This window comes from Tursiops truncatus, chromosome 6, assembly GCF_011762595.2.
Source record: "Tursiops truncatus isolate mTurTru1 chromosome 6, mTurTru1.mat.Y, whole genome shotgun sequence".
Taxonomy (NCBI): Eukaryota; Metazoa; Chordata; class Mammalia; order Artiodactyla; family Delphinidae; genus Tursiops; species Tursiops truncatus.
In genome coordinates, this window is record NC_047039.1 from 73,488,808 (window position 1) to 73,508,344 (window position 19,537).

The 19,537-nt window shown below is 39.1% G+C and overlaps 1 protein-coding gene across 1 annotated transcript in view; it reads right to left on the reverse strand.

Annotated features, from left to right (window-relative positions):
- Positions 1 to 19,537, reverse strand: part of LOC101318960 (guanine nucleotide-binding protein G(q) subunit alpha) — a 288,466-nt gene that overhangs the window by 168,574 nt on the left and 100,355 nt on the right. Inside the window, exon 2 of the mRNA XM_019934638.3 lies at positions 17,433 to 17,617. Within this exon, the coding sequence (XP_019790197.1) occupies positions 17,433 to 17,617 (185 nt within the window). The remainder of the gene's footprint in view (positions 1 to 17,432; positions 17,618 to 19,537) is intronic.

The following is a 19,537-nucleotide window of genomic DNA, read 5'->3' on the forward strand; positions in this document are numbered from 1 at the left end:
AAGTAAGTCAGAAAGAGAAAAACAAATATTGTATATTCACACATATATGTGGAACCTAGAAAAATGGCACAGATGAACCGGTTTGCAGGGCAGAAATAGAGACACAGATGTAGAGAACAAACGTATGGACACCAAGGGGGTAAAGTGGCAGGGGGTGGGATGAACTGGGTGATTGGGATTGACATGTATAAACCGATGTGGATAAAATAGATAACTAATAAGAACCTGTTGTATAAAAAATAAAACAAAATTCAAAAAATACCCACCTTTTAGGATTAAATTTAAATTAAATTTATTATAACTCATTGGGTGAAGCAAAATGAAATTTCTCTCAGAATTTCTTATACCTAAGGCAGCTCCAAATATACAGAAAATATGTCCTGTTTGCTTTCTACTTGCTGTCATCACAATTCATTTCCAAATAATATACTTCATCTGATGAAAAATATCCTTTTCTCATGCTGTGGTATATGTCTAAGTTTCATCAAGCATCCTTGTCAATAATATTACTTTGACTATTTGCATTAGCATCTTCCTTAATTAAAATCTCATCCCTTTTGCAGATATCCATGATAAAAAAAACTTTGCTGTGCAAAGACCATTGAGAGGAATACCTTAACAGGTTATGATAGTAACAGATGAGACAGTAGGTCTGACGTGGCACATCAGCTAAAAAGTTTACTTTTAAATTACCAAAAAAAAAAAAAAAAGGAAAGCAAGAATGTTAAAAATAATAAAGGAAATCTAAATTTTTTTTTTAAAAAAAAATCAAGAATCCACAAAATGTTATCAATGACAATGATATATAATGATCTGAGACTCAAGAACTGGGTTTTACGAGATCTAAACTGGGGTAGAAAAACGAACACCAATTTATTTTCTGGACAAAAGAGGATCAATTTGAATAGAGACTGTGAAATTTCACCCAGGTTTTTCCATGGCGGCCCCAGAGTGTGTACACATGCTTCCCAATTAGCCAGCCTGGCTTCTTAGCCATGAGCCATGGTAACGGAGTTAACTTATTTCACAGCCCTCTTTTACTTCACTTACCACCTCAGCAGGCAATCTTGGAGTTTCTGCTTTAATTATTTTGCAACTTGGCCCAGACCTTGGTATCACGCACAGTTCATAACCATAGGAGGAAGCAAAATTCGTAGCTGTCACCAATATTCAGGCAGACATCATGGCCAGTTACATGGCGACAGGAGCAAGGCCAGGAAGGAGTGGCCAGCATCTCAGCTAGTCAGAACAAGGGCTGCAAGCTACCATGAGCAATGCGGGTCGGAAGTCACAGGAGGCAGGTCAACTCAGGGTGGTAGAACCAGGCACTTACAGATGAGAAGCAGACTGGACACAAAAGATTAAGGTCTGAGGCATCCCAGGTCCCAGGCCATCTAAGCAGGCCTGGTCACAGACACAAGACTAGGGCAGCCAGCAAGGATGGAGCCTGACGGCTGAGGAGTTCTGACAAAAGCCTGTGCTGTAGAGCCAGGCAGCCTGGGTGTTAGACTTGTCTAGAGATGTCACGTATCCACTTGGCAGCACTGAATGTTATTTCATCTCACAAAGCCTCGGTTTCCTTATTTGTGGAAGGGAGAGCACAGTGTGAGGAATAAAGTGGGACACCTAGAGGGAGCTCCTAGGACATCTGGTACCTGTCTGGTATCGGACAAACAAACCGATAAGAGTAAAGCTCTTACTAAATGATAATTCCTTCCCCTTTCCCAAGAGGCTAAAGGTGACTTTCCACTCAGCCTCTATCTGCTTTACAGATAGGCAAGTGACCCACCCTCTGAGAAGCTGGGAGTGCAAAGCGTGGGAAGCAAAATAATCTGACACTGGCCTTTCTAGTCCAAACCCATCATTACCGCACAAATAAGTACACCTTATTTTTAAAAGTTGAGAGAGAGAGAGAAAAAAAAAAGTCCAAAAGTAAATTGTCATTTTTCAAAATGCAGCTCCAGGGTTGTATGACTTCGGGGAGGTCATCACCTGTGTGCCTGTTTCCTCACGCGTAAGAGCCAGGCTACATATATCTCCCATGTTTTAGGGAGACACAAAACGAAACAAAACTAAACCACCCTGTGAAATCATTTTCAAATTTAAGGCAAAATGTAAATGCCCTTACAAGGACAGTGAGAGGATGACGTTTGACTTTCCATATCTATTTGGGTAATTTGGCAAGCCAGCTCAGACTTGCTGACCTGAGCTAACGCCAAGCCCCCTTCCCTGAGAGAGTGAACGTGTGCTGGATCAAGTGCACAGAAGATCAGTGATAAACCCTGCTTCTACCAGGACAGAGAGCCTGCTCTCTCCTATCAGCCGGGCATACCTTTGCTTTTCCTTGAGTCAAGAGCTGACTGTGGGGACCATAAATCATCAGTTTCCAGAACACAAAGGGATCTGGGTGATGGAGCTGATGGAAGTTCACACATCTGCTTATGTTTTAAGAACAAGGTTCACGGGCTTCCCTGGTGGTGCAGTGGTTGAGAGTCCGCCTGCCGATGCAGGGAACACGGGTTCGTGCCCCGGTCTGGGAAGATCCCACATGCCACGGAGGGGCTGAGCCCGTGAGCCATGGCCGCTGAGCCTGTGCTCCGCAACAGGAGAGGCCACAACAGTGAGAGGCCCACGTACCGCAAAAGAAAAAAAAAAAAAAAAAAAAAAAGAACAAGGTTCACAACATAATTAGGGCTTGGGTCGCATAATTAGCAAGTCTCCTGGGCTGACCCAAATTAACGTGGCTAACGTTCTTTTACGTCTCTTTGTTCCAGAATGCTGAACTGTATGGACATGTTGGAAACTGATGCAAATGTGTTCTGCTCTCTTGCATCAACTGTTCACAAACGTGTCTGTCACAGGATCCCCAAGGAAGCAACTAGATTCCATACTGGTTCACTTCAAAGCAGACAATAAAGAAAGTTACACACACACAAACTATAAGGAAATGAAAAGCAAACTTTTTTTTTTTTTATTCGGTATGCGGGCCTCTCACTGTTGTGGCCTCTCCCGTTGCAGAGCACAGGCTCCGGACGCACAGGCTCAGCGGCCATGGCTCACGGGCCTAGCCGCTCCGCGGCATGTGGGATCTTCCCGGACCGGGGCACGAACCCGTGTCCCCTGCATCGGCAGGCAGACTCTCAACCACTCTGCCACCAGGGAAGCCCTGAAATGCAAACTTTAATAAACTACAGAAGAGTGAGATCGTGTCAATACGAAATTTTCTAGTTTGCTTGTACTACTCCATTGCTCAACTAAGAAAACTAATCTCTTTCTGAAAATTTCTTTATCATTAAAAAAATGCTGTCTATATTTGTGTTCTCTACATTCAAAAGTTAAGAATGGCCCTTATTTCAAGTACTCATTCTCCATCTCCAAGAAATAAAATATGATCAGATATTAAGGATGGTGACTCCAAAAGTTCCTCATTCATTTAATGTGGAACTTTGACTAATATTGAGTTCTCATACATATTTAAAACATTCATAACAGTGCCATTAATAAGAATTTTTATGATTATCTCTATTGCCATTATAATAACAATACCTGTACTTACAAGTATAAAAATCACTTCTATGATTATTACTATTGTTATTATAATCTGATTCAACTCAGAGCTGGGCTACCGTTCTCAAGGCAGTCCAAGACCTGCTGGATGAGGTCTCTACTGCCTGAGCGCAGGTACCTGCATGGTAATTAAGCTCCCCAGGTGATTCTGGACCTGGTTACCAACAACTGAGAAACACCGTCTCAGACTTATGGGAAATCTTTTTAGATCCTGCAGAATGAAAGGATAAAAACATCAAAATTCCTCCGTTAGAGTAAGTGTGGCTGTACTACCTTACAGTTGTCAGAAAACCATATGAGGTAAGCACACAGGGCCAAAGGGCACAGCCTCATTTATTTTCACCTACAGGTTGATGATGTGCTTAAAGGGATTTCAGACCAAACCCTTCAGGTGTGAATGCCATTCAGTACCTCTTCTGTATTCAGGAAATTTCTATCCAAATGACCCTTGAAAGGGTCCTCACTGTAGACACTACCATACTTGTCCAGATTAAAAGAACCAAGGGGGCACTCTGAGAATGAGACACATTCTCAGAGCCACATCTGAGAATAAGCCAGTCAGGGATTAGACACATATTTGGCCTACAGCTTGCTGACCCCTACAGAGATGCTGGCTGTACACCACCACTCACGTTTTAAATGAAATAACCACTGCAAGTGATCATACCTGAAATACATAATTAATACCTCCGAAAACATCGTAAGATGATCGTCTCCGTTTACTGACTTGAAAATGCCCCAACCTCTGCAATGAATCTACAAGAAACTCTACGGCCAAACACTTAGGAAAAGAACTACATCATTAGTATTGAAAAAGGTAAACTAAAATAAGGCTTTTGCCTATTAGATTGGCAAAACTTAAAACATTAATACAATGCAGAATTTGCAAGGATGTGGTAAGAACAGGCGTACTCAGACCCTACACTGAAATTTGGTATGATCTTTCAGGATGCCAGTTTAGCAATCTTTACCAAAAGTCTTAAAAATATGTACACACTTTGACCCAGCAATTCCATTTCTAACAATTTATCCTGCAAAAATGTTCAATATGGCACAAACGAGAAAGCAGGTCAGAAAAGAAGTGTGGTGTACAGCCAATAAAAACAATCAGTATTTATATACAGGTCCTCACTCCCTTATCTATAATCTGAATTCTCAAAAGTTCCAAGAACTGAGAGATGTTTTTTGTGATGCATTTATGGGAAAACGTGACCTACTACAAGAATATTTAGAGTCTTTAGTCCATTAATTATAAATATTAGTATACTTTGTTGCTGAAATGTTAATGTATTTGATTACAGGGGCCTATCCCATACCTCAATGGGGATTTTACAAAATATATAGTATATTTCTCATATTATGCTTCTAAAATCTAAAAAGAAAAAAACTTTCATGCAGAAACAATCTGGCCCACAAAGTTTTGGATAAGGGACAGTGACCCTACATTTATATGTGCATAGTTAAATTTTAGTATGTCTACGTATCGTAATGTTCACAGTGATTTTTACTTTCTTCCTTTGCTTTCATGTGTTGTCTAAATTTTCTTTTTATAACGAGCACATTTACCTTTATTTTTATAAAAATCAATGTATTTCCACTTGGGAAAAGGGGGAGGGGGAAAGAATCTGGTCCTTATGAAAACACTCAACCAGATTTCTTAATTTCACATATTATAGCTCTGTTCACGTATTATAACTATGTGCTTTGTAATTCACAGTCAAGTGATTTTTCTGCTGAATAAGCTTTCCAATCACTTTCTTGATTTGTGACGAAGCTCACCATAGAGTTGTATCTTTACATCATTTATAGTAGTCTAGATCAAGACCTACTGGCAGCCCAGGAGCGCAGCAGCTGAGACACCTTCCTGGGCTCCCATAAAAGATCTCTCCCTGGGCAACTGTCAGAAAACAAACAGATGCCCAATAGTGCCAGATGTATCACCACATGCACCACCCAGAATGACAGGAAGGAGGACAAAGAAAGGGAAATCACAAAAGGAAAATATATATGCTTTCATGCAGAAATCTTTCTCTTGCCTGAAAATTAGAGAACTAAGTAATTTTGTTGAGTATCTTCTCTCTCTCTCTAATGAGACTGCAAGTCCCCATAAGCAAATACACGTCTAATACTTCCTTTGACCCTAAGAGAAATGAAAAATGCATAGCTTTTAAAATTAACTAACTGCTAAACAAATAACCATGCTATTAATCGAAAATATAAAGAGGTAATTAAAAAGTTATAGTCGGGAAACAGAAGTCAAATGGATGGTTGTAAGAATTAAGAGTTTAAAAGGCCCACGATAATAGTAGTATCACACCATCAGCTCCATTCCATTAGATTTTGGTTCATTCATTCTATGATATTTACTGCTTCCAACTGCGGGTCAGGCAGGGTGCTAGGTACTGAGACACAGCTGTAAGCAGCGCAGTCTTGCCTCTGGCCCTGACAGAGAGGGTGGGAGGACAGGACGGCTGCAGAGGCCGCAGAGAACTCCAGCTGCTCTTTCTCATAAGGGACTTAAATATGTGTGTCCTGGTGCCAAAGGTGTTTATGGAGTCAAGTACAGCACTGCTTTTTGGAAATTATGAAGCCCAACTCTGATTTTAAAATCCAGCCCATAAACTTGCAACTGGAGTGATTTGAGACACACATTTTAAACACTTTTTTATTTGTGAAATTAGAATACTACCTGCACCTCACACTTCTGAGCATATAAAATACCTGACATGGTGTTGGGCCCAGGTTTGTTTGTTCGACTGGTTGGTTGGTTTTGCTGGGCAAAGGTTATTTCTCTCCCTTTTCCTTCCTCCCCACCCACTTCCATTTTCCGCAATGGACTGGCTGCCCCCCCTTACTTGCAAACACCCTGGAGTCAAGATAATAAGATACCTTGACCACCAGGAAAGAGTCAGTGCTCCTCGATACCAGCAGTAACATGGATCATGAACCCCTTCCGGGTCGCCACCGTTACTTACATTCTAGACCAGCTGTCCTAGGTCTTATCACAGTCTAGGCCACCACTTCCTGGAAACCACTGGTGTACCTGATAATGACTCACGTCTCATTGTTGTGTCATAGCCTCTTCAACATCTTCAAACAATCAGCAATTTATTCTTACACATTCTGCAGTTTATCCAAAGGCCCATATGTTTCCCCTTACCCAAAACTTTCTGAGAAGAATTTGACAACAACCATTTAGTGGGCACTACTATACTGATCTTACCATCCTGAAAGTTTTGCATCAATTGGGTTTGCATCAAAAAGTTTGTTCTCAGTTTTTCCATAATATCTAATGGAAAAACATGAATGAACCTTTATGTTCTCTCATTAATGCCCACATCGACTATACAAAGTGGGTAACATTATCATCCTCACTTTTCAGATAAGGAAGACATAGCTTAGAAAGTCTGTAACTTGCTGAATATCCTTCGGCTGAAATCCCATAGATGTATCAGTTCTGGGATCTTTACTTAAAAGTTAGCCCATTGATGATTTCATATTGCCTCTAGTGGTACAGTCAGTTATTTCAAAGATGGCTCTACTTCAGGCAACTTCAATATCACCTGGGAGCTTGTGAGGAATGTAGAATCTTGGGCCTTCCCCAGACACACTGAAATACAATCCACATTTTAACAAGATCTCTATGTGGTTTGCACACACTTTAAAGTTTGAGGCGCACTGTTCTAGAATATAAAATCGCCATCCCTAACCTCATTTTCATTCTGGATGATCCAAAGCTGCCGTCGGACTATATGGCAGCTATATGCAAATTAGAAGGCACCTCATCTTCATATAGCATTTGGCAAAATGATAGTGTCATTGCACAAAGAAAAAGACAACGCTTCCTTCAGGCCGCCCTTCTCCCCCATGGCTGGGCACACACCACTCGACATCCACACAGACCATCAGCAAAGTATATGGTATTGGCCATTTTATGCCAATATCAAATTCTTGGCCAAATATCTCACTGACATTGCCCTTGGCCCTGCTAAAGCCAAAATTCCTAAAACTCTGACAAGCACTGCTAACACTAAATTTTCCATTAAATATGGAATATAGGATCAAGGTCAATTGAAGGATTACTGAATCCGAAAGTATTTTAGCACCCAACTTTAGTGAGGGTTTGGCTGCAGTGCAGTCTAACCAAACAGCTATACACTCTTATCCCTTTGCCATGAGCGCAGCCTGAGGGAGAAGATCAGGCTAGTGCCTCCAAAATACATGAGGAGAACGATGACCTGAACAGCCAAACTCCTACCACAGAGCCACCATTTCAAGAACTGTTCACCACCTCCCAGACAGGCCAATGTCTACTACAGTCAGGACAGCCTGCTTTTTAGCTCAAAACCATTATGCTTTTTACCACAGAGGATGTGCGTACATTGAAAGAAGCAGATAACCTACCAACCAATCTATCATCTTATACATCTCAACAGTGGTATCAAGTTACTTGATATAGGCTGGTAATGCCAGTCCTTTCTAAGTCATTTTTCATTTTAAACAAATAACACAAGATTGTAAGAAAACTGCAAAATCATCTTACAAAGTAGTGGTGGCAACAACTTAAAGGTTACCTTCTTAGCAAATACACTTTAAGAAACATAAAATCAGGAAAATAAATGTGTTCAAAGTATAGGTTTACAACGAATCAATCAAAACTAGTGATCACAGCTTTAAGTGGAGAATTTTTTAACCCCTTGAGAGGAAAGTGTCACAATATAACGTGACAAAAAAATGTCATTATTTTTTTTTAAGTATCGATACATTTCCTTGAGGATGCTCATGTTTGGACACACGCACATATATTCATGAAAATCATAGTATATTAACAGTATGCTATTTAAAAGCAGTTATGTAGCAAGTATAAGCGATTTGGGGTAAACAATATGGTGAAGAACACAGTACAAGAAACAAGAAGATTTTAGGCTTTGATATATGTGACCAAGATAAGCAAAACTGCCACTTTGCTAAACCCTAAGCAAGCCCCACCCTAAATGTCAACAACAGCAAAAAGTCCAGAACTGAAATTATTTCTTCAGTGGTGTGAGAATGAGGAAGAAAAATGCTAGCATGTCTCATATTCTCACTAGATCCCTCAAACTCCATTAGGCATTCACTTTCTTTGGTTCCAACAAATAGATTCTGACTCTCTAATTGAAAATAGATGCATTGTTTTAAAATTAAAGGGGAAAATCATGCATTACGTGGTTTAAAAGAAGAAGGAAAGTATGTATGTGATGCTTTGCCAGGAGTTAACTAAGAACAGCCAAATGACCAGATTCACAACTTCCTACTAAAATGTGTTAAACTATGCCACATGTATTTTATATGGTGGCTGTCAGTCCACGGACGTCCAAGCTCTGAGCAGCTGAAAGGGATTTAGAGGGAGACTGCTTTAGCAGAGTTCTCACGTGTATTTGGACTAATCAGTAATGTTCCTTAGAGCACTTGCTCTTTTCTTTTCTAAAAACAGCCAAATTGGTTTATGTTGACTTTCATATAGGAAATGTTTAGTAAATATTTGTTGAGTGACAAAATGAAAGATGACAGACACTGCGTTGCACTGGGCAAAGGACGGTCTTTTCAGTAAATGAGTTAATTATATACCCATATGAAAAAAATCAAACCTGACCCCCCCCACATCACACCATACTCTACAATCCATCTGAAATGGATTGTAGATCTGAACGTAAAAAACAGAACAAAGAATTTAGAAGAAAAACCTGCAGATTATTTAAACAACCTTAAAGCAGGCAAAGATTACTTTAAAAGGATCAAAAGGGTAAAAAAATGATAAACTGGACTATATTACAGTTAAGAACTTCTTTTCACTTAAAGAACTATAAAGAAAATAAAAAGCAAGCCCCAAAGTAGAGACGATATCTGCAATACATTTACTCAACTGAGATTCCTTAATACATGAAGAGCTCCTAGGAAACAGTAAGAAATCAGACAACCCAATAGGGAAAAAAAAGGGAAGAAGTATTTTTAAAAAGATAACGAATGGCTAATAAATATATGAAAAGGTGCTCAACATGCCTACTTATCAAATAAATACAACAGTGTGACACTACTATCCAGCCACCAGAATAAATAAAAAGACTAATAATATACCAAATGTCTTCAAGGATACGGGGCAACTAGAACTCTCAAAGGTAACTGGTGGAAGTGTAAATTGGTACAATTATTCTGGAAGACTCTCTGGTAGTATCCACGTACTGAAACTGACCAGATGTATACCTTCTGACTCAGCAATTCCAAATTCTAGGTACGTAACCCAAAGAAATACATGCTTATGTTCACCAAAAGACAGGTACAGAAATGTTTATATTGGCATTATTTGTAATAGCCAGAAACATCCAAATTTCTATTAACAACAGGATATATAAACAAACTGTAGCGTATTCATAAAATGGAATATTATACAACTGTGCTGTCCAATACAGTAGCCACTAGTCACAAGTAAATATAAATTTAAAAGATTAAGTGGAGTAAAAATTCAGTTCCTCCGTCACACTGGCCACGTTTCGTGTGCTCAATAGTCATCACATGTGGCAAATAGCTACCATATTGTACAGACATAAACCACTTTCATAAAGTTCTATGGGGCACTGCTATTAAACAGCAATTAGAATAAGTGAATAAAGGAGGTAACAACATAGGTGAATTCCACAAGTGTAATGTTGAGTGAAATAAACCAGACACAAAGGAGTATTATACTGTATGCTTCTATTCATACAAAGTTCAAAAACTAATCTATGTTATTAGAAGGCAGGATGGTAGTCCCCCCTCGGGGTTGGGAGTATTTTGAAGGAAGCACAAGGAGGCTTCTGAATTCCTGGTCATGGTAATCTGGATGAACAGGTCTGTATGCAAATGTGTTCACAATGGAAAAATACATGGACAATACTAATGATGTGCGCACTTTTCTGTATACAAAAATTACCAAAAAAAGAAAAGAAATCAGCCTCCGTCTATTGCTCAAGTCTTTCCTTGCTTCAGAGTTCTCCTCTGATGAACATGAACTCAAGATAACTCATCCTGCATAAATGATATGGCATGCCTTGGGATTATGGATTAATTTTAGCCAAGAAAAGGGGATTACAAAATTCATCTTCTATTTTTATATGGCTGACATGGGCATAAAAAGAATAAAGAACTACAGTGGAACAAGGATAAAGTGAGGAGAAAACATGGCTAGGACATATTTGCAAGACATTAAAAGAGAAAAGAAAGTACACAAAGGGATTTTGAAAGCTGATACAGGTTACTAGAGAATCCGTGTTGATCAACTCCCCAGCAAGAGTCCTAGAGAGAAAGGAAAAAGGGGTAAACCAACCTCAGAAAAAGAGGTGGTTGACACATCAAGTGGGTCATGAAAAGTCTCTAGATTCCTTTAGACTATTTATTAGAAAGAAAACTCTCAAAGATTTGTAGAAGCAGGAGTAGAAAGTTTCCCTGTGAAAAAGTACAGGCTGTCTTTGGTGGCCAGAAGCCAACAACCCAATTAAAATAACTATCGTTACTAACACCCACAAAACCTGCAGCTGATTTTGAACTTTGAACACTGTTTTTCTTTTAAAAAAAGTACACAGACATAAATATTGTAATCACTTATGGGACTGAGATGCAAAGAAAGAAAAATCCCCACTGGGCTAGAGACCCCTGTCAAAGCAAATCTGTTTTTAATTGTCTTTTTTTTTAATTCTCATAAGTACTCTGGAATGGACAATGTTCAAAAATGGTAGGAGCTTTAAATTATAACAAATAACTTTAACAACAGCTTCATCTCTTTGTTAGGGTTTTGGAATCAGAGAATCAGCATGAAAAAACACTAGTGCTGGAAAGCATTTTAGAGGTTGTCTAGTCCATCCCTGGTCTTATTTCAGCAAAATGGCCTTAAAGAATTTCACATGTTAAAAATACATTCTATTTTTGAACACATCCAGATAAGGAGATTTCTCTCCTTGGTATCCCATTTCAATGACTGTCACTCTGAGGAAAGTTTTCCTTAGATACCTCCTAAATCTGGTCATGCTGTTTAAGCTATTGTCTGTTTGTTTTAGTCTTAATAATTAAGATGGAAGATAAGTAGTATCTGTTCTCTCCATGATGACAAATTCATCTTATAATAACTTCCAAACATTCTTTTTCTCATTTGCAAGACATTTTCACATAGATTATCTATTTAGCCCTTGAAATATCTTGTTATTATCTGTACCATTCTACAGATGAGGAAATTCAGGCTTAGAGAGTAAAGAAATTTAGGCATAGGGAGGAAATGTGACAATCCCAAGGTTACTCAGTTATTCAGTGGTTTGGCTCAAACTCAGCTACTCACTTCATTTATAACTGTTGCTATACCACTAACCTCCCAACCTTCCCCGATATCCCACCCTGAACAATGCCAGAAAAAGAAACTGTATTTTAGCACAGGCTTAGCGAATGCTGAGCAAAACTGGAGGGCTTGCATGTATAGAGAATCCATGTGTCATTTTAGTTTTTAAATTGATGGTATGATTTTGCAGTGGATAATTGTGATTTGTGCCAGCATCATTCCTCTTCTTCTACTAACTGTACCCAGACTTCCCTCAGGGACTGTCAATCAAATTGCCCAGCCTTGTCTACAAAGCTGGCACGGAAGCCGGGCTAGACAAATCAGGCAAGTTTTCCCAGGAATTTGAATCCTGAATGGGGTGACAGAAGACTGGAAACGGTCAGAGTTCATGCTTCTCTCAGATGAGTTCCACAGACCTGTCCTGGCTTCCGAGAGTTAGTCCTTCGGCTTCTCCTCAATTCTCCAAGTGACTTCACAGTCCCATCAATTCTTCTTCCGCTTAAGTTAGCCAGTGTTGGCTTCTGTTGCTTGCAAGCAGAGAACCTTGACTGAAACAACTCTTCAGAGGCACAGATACCGACGTATACTGATTAAGGTCTGCCTTTATTATGTGCTTATCATACAGGTGACAAATATTAAATTGAAATCAGTCTCTTAGAAAATTACCTCATGTTGAAAAATGTAGTACAGTAATTTTCTTGTTCAACTGATCAAAGGCAGGAACAAGTTGGCAAGTCCTCCAGAATCTTGGCTACATTTGTCTTTTGAAAAATGGCTTCTGGGAGCTTAGATTTCTCAGGAAGCAGAGGAAGTTCAGAAGGCTGTAAATGTGCTTAACCAGGTACTTTCCCCGTGACACGTCCTTTCCTGGAAAGGTTCTGGGAGGACCAGAAGTATTTGTTGCAACATGTCCCCTCAACCTCTCCACCCCCAGGAGAGAGGGGAACACAGGAGTCGGGCCTGGAAATTGCTGGCTGGCTGGTCAAAGGCAGCTGCAGCCTAGGTGCTAGAAGAGCCCTGGTCATCAGGACTTATGGGTCTAACAGTAAAAGCTAGAAGAGGGGACAGTGTCTACCGAACATTAGCATGTGGCTGAGTTCTACTCAATAACTGTCTTGAAGATTCATCAGATTCTTTTCTCTTCCTGGGATTGGCAAAGGGAGCAAAGGCCTTTCAATACGTTGAAACTGCTGTAATACCTGGATTTCACAGTTCACAGAAATGATAAGCCAACAGTAAAGGGACACCAGGACCTGCTAACTGGAGTGATTCACTCAGTGAACAAAAGCTCCTACAACATTCCTGGCTTCTTGTGGGGGGGGATAACAAATTATAAAACAAGAAGCTTGCTCACTGTAAGGTAATCTGCAATCGAATAAAAAAGTAAGGCATGTGTATATGAAACAACAACAACAAGCAAAGCAGGAAGAATGCCAACTACCAGATACAGGAAGTAAGTACATAAAAATCAGGAGTTCAAAAGCTTGTGATCTATTTCCCCAAGCTGTAACTCAAGACAGTTCTTATCATGTTAACATAGAAATTTTACTGAGCTGATTTCAAGGCCCGAAGAATAATCAGAAGAGTATGCCTGTATAAGACAGGAAAGCATAAAATAATAGTGATGAAAAGTGTACCTTTTGGAAAGTAAGAAATGACAGAGTAATCTGTCTCATCATTGAATGCCTTGCACCTAGTGGAGCCTTAAATGGATCTTTTGATTTGACTAAGCAACAAATATTTGATCCCTTTCAACATCAGCTATCAAACACTTGTGTTTAGGAAAAAGGCAAAGTAATATTTAGAAATAAATAAACCCGAGCTCACAGTGTTCAGAAGAAGTCCTCAGACACATTCTCTTACTTGGGCTGAGTTCAAGCAGCTCACTTATAAATATTACTTGTTTGGGAAAGAAAGTCCAAAAACAGGATAGTGGATACACGCCCAGGGAGGAATTAATCTGTTTTTTTGGTAAAAGTTTGCAATTTATTACAAGCTCCCCTGGAAATGAAGATCCCTGGAACACTGAGTAAGGGCCCTGAAGAGACATGCTATGCAACACCACTACCTGGGGCAGAGGTTGTGGCCTGGACTCCCCTTGACCACTGTGCCAGCCCCCAGCTAACTAGTGAGACTCTCAATTCAATGTAGCAACACTTACACAAGAGCAAAAGAAATTCCAATATTTCAGCATGGCAGTCCCCTAGCGAGACCAATTTCACAGCAAACAAAACTGTGAACAATTCCTCAGTTAAGAACGGGCCATATCATCTGTAAGCTACATTCTCCTTTACAAAATATATGAATTTAGAAGCAAGAACAAAAGTTAGGCTGGACAATACTGGAAAATGTTTGTTTTTATTAATGCTACTACCGTAGATTATGGCCAATGTGGCAGTAGGTGCAAAGAAGCTTTTTAATAAACCAAATGGTTATTTATGTTATATCTTTAGGGTCACAAAATAATACAAATCACAACACACTGCCTCCAAGTAATTGCTAATAAAATGCACACCAAGTCCTTTAAACTATTTATAAAATATTAGAGCATACTGTAACCAGAAACTTCTGTAGGAAGTTCTAACCAAGACATAAAATATTATTATTATTAAGTAGGTATCATAAATATAAGAAAATAAAAAATTCAAACTTCTTAGCCTGGATTCAAAAGCTTTCAGAAGCACATTCTAAGCCTTTTTTTCCTTTGGTTCTTATTTCTTCAGTTCTCCTCTATAGGAATTCTGTTCTAGTGAAACTGGCCAATTTATACACTGCATGCACATACCTTCTTCTGAACATCTACTCTAGCCATTCCTCCTCCCCAAAGTGCCCCTCCCTCAGCTCGGCCCTTGCCTCTTTCTGGACTGCAAATTTCTGCCTAGCCCTGGTTAACCTTCTCTGCCTCTCTGACAGCCCATTGCATTTATTCCCTTATGTATCAACAGCTATCTATTGATTTGAATAATCATTTCAACAATGGTGAGGGACAGGAGGGGAGGCTTTCAGCTGTTTAAGCTTACAAATTATTTACCTATTCATAAAGCAAGTACCTTTTGAACACCTACTGTGTACAAGATACAACGCCAGGGACAATGAATAATTCCAAGATGGAACTGACACAAGATTTACTTTCAAAGAGCCTAGAAACTAGTCAGGAAAATAAGATCAATACCCAAATCATCATAACTAATACAAGCTAGGCAACTATCAATACTCCAGTATGGGTTCTGCAAGAGGGTGGGACCACTTAGTACCACAGGGGGAGCAGAGAAGAATGAGGAGGAATCGGCAGTTGGGTGGAACAGGAAGGAGACAGACGACATTATTTCCTTAATAAGCTTTAACAAAGGCAAGGAGGGAGCGGAGCTCAGGAAGTTAATGGAGGAAGCAAAGGGTGATGCTTTAAAATTCATACACGTTGTAGAGAAAATGGAGCAAATGTGAATGTAATCTATATTATGAAATAAGGGAATTAAACGTATTGAGGAATTCAGATATCAGTCACTATATTAGGCAGTATGTTAAGTAACCAAGAGATGTGGGAAGATTTCACAGGATAATTATGATCTCTCAGAAAAATCTGTATTATTATAATGTTTTATGATGTTGATTTTTAACTGAACGGTATCCAACACAGTAAAGTCTGCTTAACTAGAATTGATACAAAGAGCTCAAATAACACACATTAAGCATTCTTCAATGTGTTCTATGAATAGGGCACAAATTCCACATCATCTTCTACATCTGTGTGTCTGTACAATGAATGATCTTCACATGAAAATTTAACACCAAGGCAAGATCCTGAAGGATTCTTCTGGAGCACCAAGAAAGAGATGACTTTTTGGCATAATTAAGGAGATGGCATTATACTTTAATGTGTAAACTGGCAATATGTATGTATATATGTAAAATATACAAACATCAATTACACCACACATGTGGTAACTCAGACAGAATTCATCAGATCATCATGTTATCAACCAACTGTAGATTGGAAAAGTCACTGGCATTTTAAAAAATTCCTTCTACAAAATAGTCTTACAATTCCAACAAAACAAGCATGCCACCTATTTCAGAAACTCGTTACACTGAGATTTCTTGGGGGGTGGGCTGGGGGAGGGGGGGACCCTGATCCTTTTAAATTCAGACTGCTTCCATATCCAGGCAGCCTCATTTGACTCAGGTACCATATTCCCATGAACCTACCCAGATCTTTTCACTCTTGAGAGTAAAAGCAGGGAGGGTTATTTGTGGAGAGACTCTCGTTGCCATCAGAAAACTAACTGTGAAGGTATCAACTAGATAAGAAGCAGCCAGTTGATTTCAGAGAACCACCCCCCAAAAAGAAATGCCCGATTTGAAAAAGATCTGAATATTGAGAAGCTTCTAAATGGTAGCAGAAGCGGAGGTACAGAGAACTGCTTTATTTTACCTATGATTCATGTTTGTGAGTTACATCTCAGTTAATGTGTCACACTGGGCATGCCAACTTCTTCCTAGTACTCATTGATACTGGTATATGGAAATATCCTCAAGAGTAGATTATCAAGAGTACTGAGAGAATGCAAGTTCTGACTAAAGGTCCTAAAATAAATGTAGGTGCAAAGGTAATGTTTTGTAAACAAAAGGTGAGGTTTTACCAACTTATTATAAGATCAGCATCTACAAGTTGTAAGGAACAAAGACTACATCCATCAGTAGACATACTGATTGATTAACAGGAAGACATTTCTACAAATTCCAAATAGATTCCGCTTCCCTTATAGACTCCCAGCATAAACTCAAACCTGGAGATACCCTCAGATGCACCAACCTTGTTGGGCATTATGTAGCTATAATATTTGGAGGGTGATTAATTACAGCAATTGTTTTCACCTGAATAAAAAAAAATGATTTTTTTTTTCTATTTCAAGTAAGAAAAAATGCTGAATATTGGGAAAGTTTGCTTGTTTTCTAAAAAGCTAAAAATTAAATTTTTTTTTCCCCTAACCCTTTCTCAAGTGATTTTAGAAGTTTCCATTACTCTAATACAACTCCAGAGAAACGTTTGAAAGGTTACTGGAAGTGACAGATGGGCCTATTTTCAAATAAAATTAAGCCTGTGGTACTACTGGAAAGGAAGTCACGAAATCCAAAATTAAACTGGACAGAATGGTCTTAAGCTGTTTTTGTTCTTTTTTCAAGGGAGTACAAAGAGTGGGAGGTTGAAGCAAGGCCACTGCTTCTCATCTGAATCCCCTCACTTGGGTCAATTTGTCTTGAACTGACAAACTGTCTTCTTAAGGTAATGTGTGCCCCTACATTTTAAACATCCATGTATCTATTGTTGAATATCCAAACGTCCTTCGGTGATATCACTAAGAATACACTCCAATTTTTTATAGCTATAACTTTAAAGACTTAAGGAAAAAAACCAGTTATAAACAACTTGTTGAGCCATTGAAAGCCCCATGTAGGATGAGATGGAAAACGTCCATTAAAAAAGCCACCACACATCCCAGCTCTTCCCAGGAGGAGCTCCGCCTACCTTATTGTGCTCGTACTTGTAGGGGATCTTGAGCGTGTCCATGGCTCTGATCATAGCCTGCATGGCCGTGAAGATGTTCTGATACACCAGCTTGGTGAAGCCCCTTTTGTCTTCATCCGAGTAGCCCGACCCGTGGATGATTCTCATCTGCTTGATAAACGTACTCTTGCCACTCTCTCCTGTCCCTGAAAGAGAAACAACAGCAGCTCATCAGACCATGAGACCTTCTCACAGTCTCCCAGACAACTAAACTAGGAACAGGCCTTGGACGTGACATCTCCAAGGGCCTGCTGAGAGGGGCATCACCAGAGGGGGAAATGCCACCTATGGAGAGCACTCAGCAAAATTAGAGGAGTGACAGTCCGTTTCAGAGGCAGATGAGCTTTAAAAGAACAAAACACTGTCACCTCTTTGGAAGCCGCTCAGCATGGAATTTTGATAGTGATTTGTAACCACGTATCTTATATGAAACACAATAAAAATAGCACCGTTTGAACAGAATGAACACTTGATAAAGCTCTCTTCCCTGGAGAATGTCTGAAATGATTCCAGGAGGCTGGGATATTTAGCCAGGATTTGGATCTGAAAATGACAATACACTCACACAAACGCTGATCAGAGTGTGGTAAGACAAAAATGCCTGAAAATTTCTAGACGTTTTCTCTTATTTTAAAATGGGGTATGTGGAGAACACAGTACCCAGATAAGAATTAGCATTTTTCAGGACAGCAAGTATCAACTGTATTTATTTCCGGGGGCTTTGGTCACCTGAGTTATGCCAAGGAACCGCTGAATCCAGAGAAGACACAATGACTCTCCTTCCTTCTGCCTACTCTTAACTATGACACAGAAATTTACTGTTACTGGATTTTTTTCTTTTGTGTTCTCATTTTTCCCTTCAATATTCCTTTTCAGTTACCATAAGCCTGAGGATAATCCATAACAAAGCTACAAACGCCTGTGGGGAGGAGGAAAAATGGAAACATGAGATCATTTCACTGAATGACAACATATTTCTTCTATAGTGAATCTGAAACTGTGCATCTAAAAACTTCATTTTTTAAAATATAAGTGGTTTTGGGAGTATGTAACTTCATTTCTGAGTATCTCCCACTCACTTTCAAATTTCCTTGAAATTTCCAAAACAATAAATGTCTTTGTCTTCTCCTAACAATGTGGGGAAAAAATTAAAAGTTTTTTGGATATTAAACATGGAAGAATATAATAATAACACACAGGATGACTACAGCGTCCTCATTGCCATTTCCTATCAACAAGGCATTAAAACAACAACAACAGCAACAAAAAGGTGTAAAAGGAGAACTAAAAACTAGGAATACAACATCTGTCCTAATTTTGTTTGGTTTTTCTGGTGGTTGGATTTCATTATCTTTATAAACAATCATGAAAATTTCAAATAAGTATTACAGCTTTCATAGAAGCACTCTTAAATGACTACAGATGTCTTGGTAAACACAGAAGCCTCACATAGTTACAGTGAAAGATGATTTCTGGCCCCACTGTCCAGTGGTCACCGATTCCTTTATCCTTTTCATATGACTTTTAATAAAGTGATCTGCAACTTCTTGAAATATAAAATGAACACTTCCTTTATCATTTTCACATGACTTTTAATAAAGTGACCCGGAATTCCCTGAAGTATGAAGTTAACACTGCAATGTGAATGCTATCAACCCATTTTAACAAGATTAATTCCAAGGAGTTAAAAATGAACTTCTTATAATCCCATCCATGAATACTGGGGGAAAAAACCCAGAAAGTATTTTAAAAGCTACAAAATTGTTTCTCATTACTAGTCAACAATTTATAGAAAGAAACCAGTATATTTACTTTCTGAGCAATTCAAAGTATGGAAGCAAAAGACCTAAATCGCTTCTCTGTTTACTATCCTTATCCCAGAACCAACAGCTTGCTCTGAGGGCCCAACTAGAGACATAATCATCAAATCAGAATCTCTGCCAGTTTTTTCCACACCAAAAACAAGAAGAAATCTTAATATGTGAGGTTAATGGTATGAAAAGAAAAGGAAAGAGAATCGAGCAAGAGGCCTCCTCCTAGCTGAGAGGCTTTTATATACTTACCCT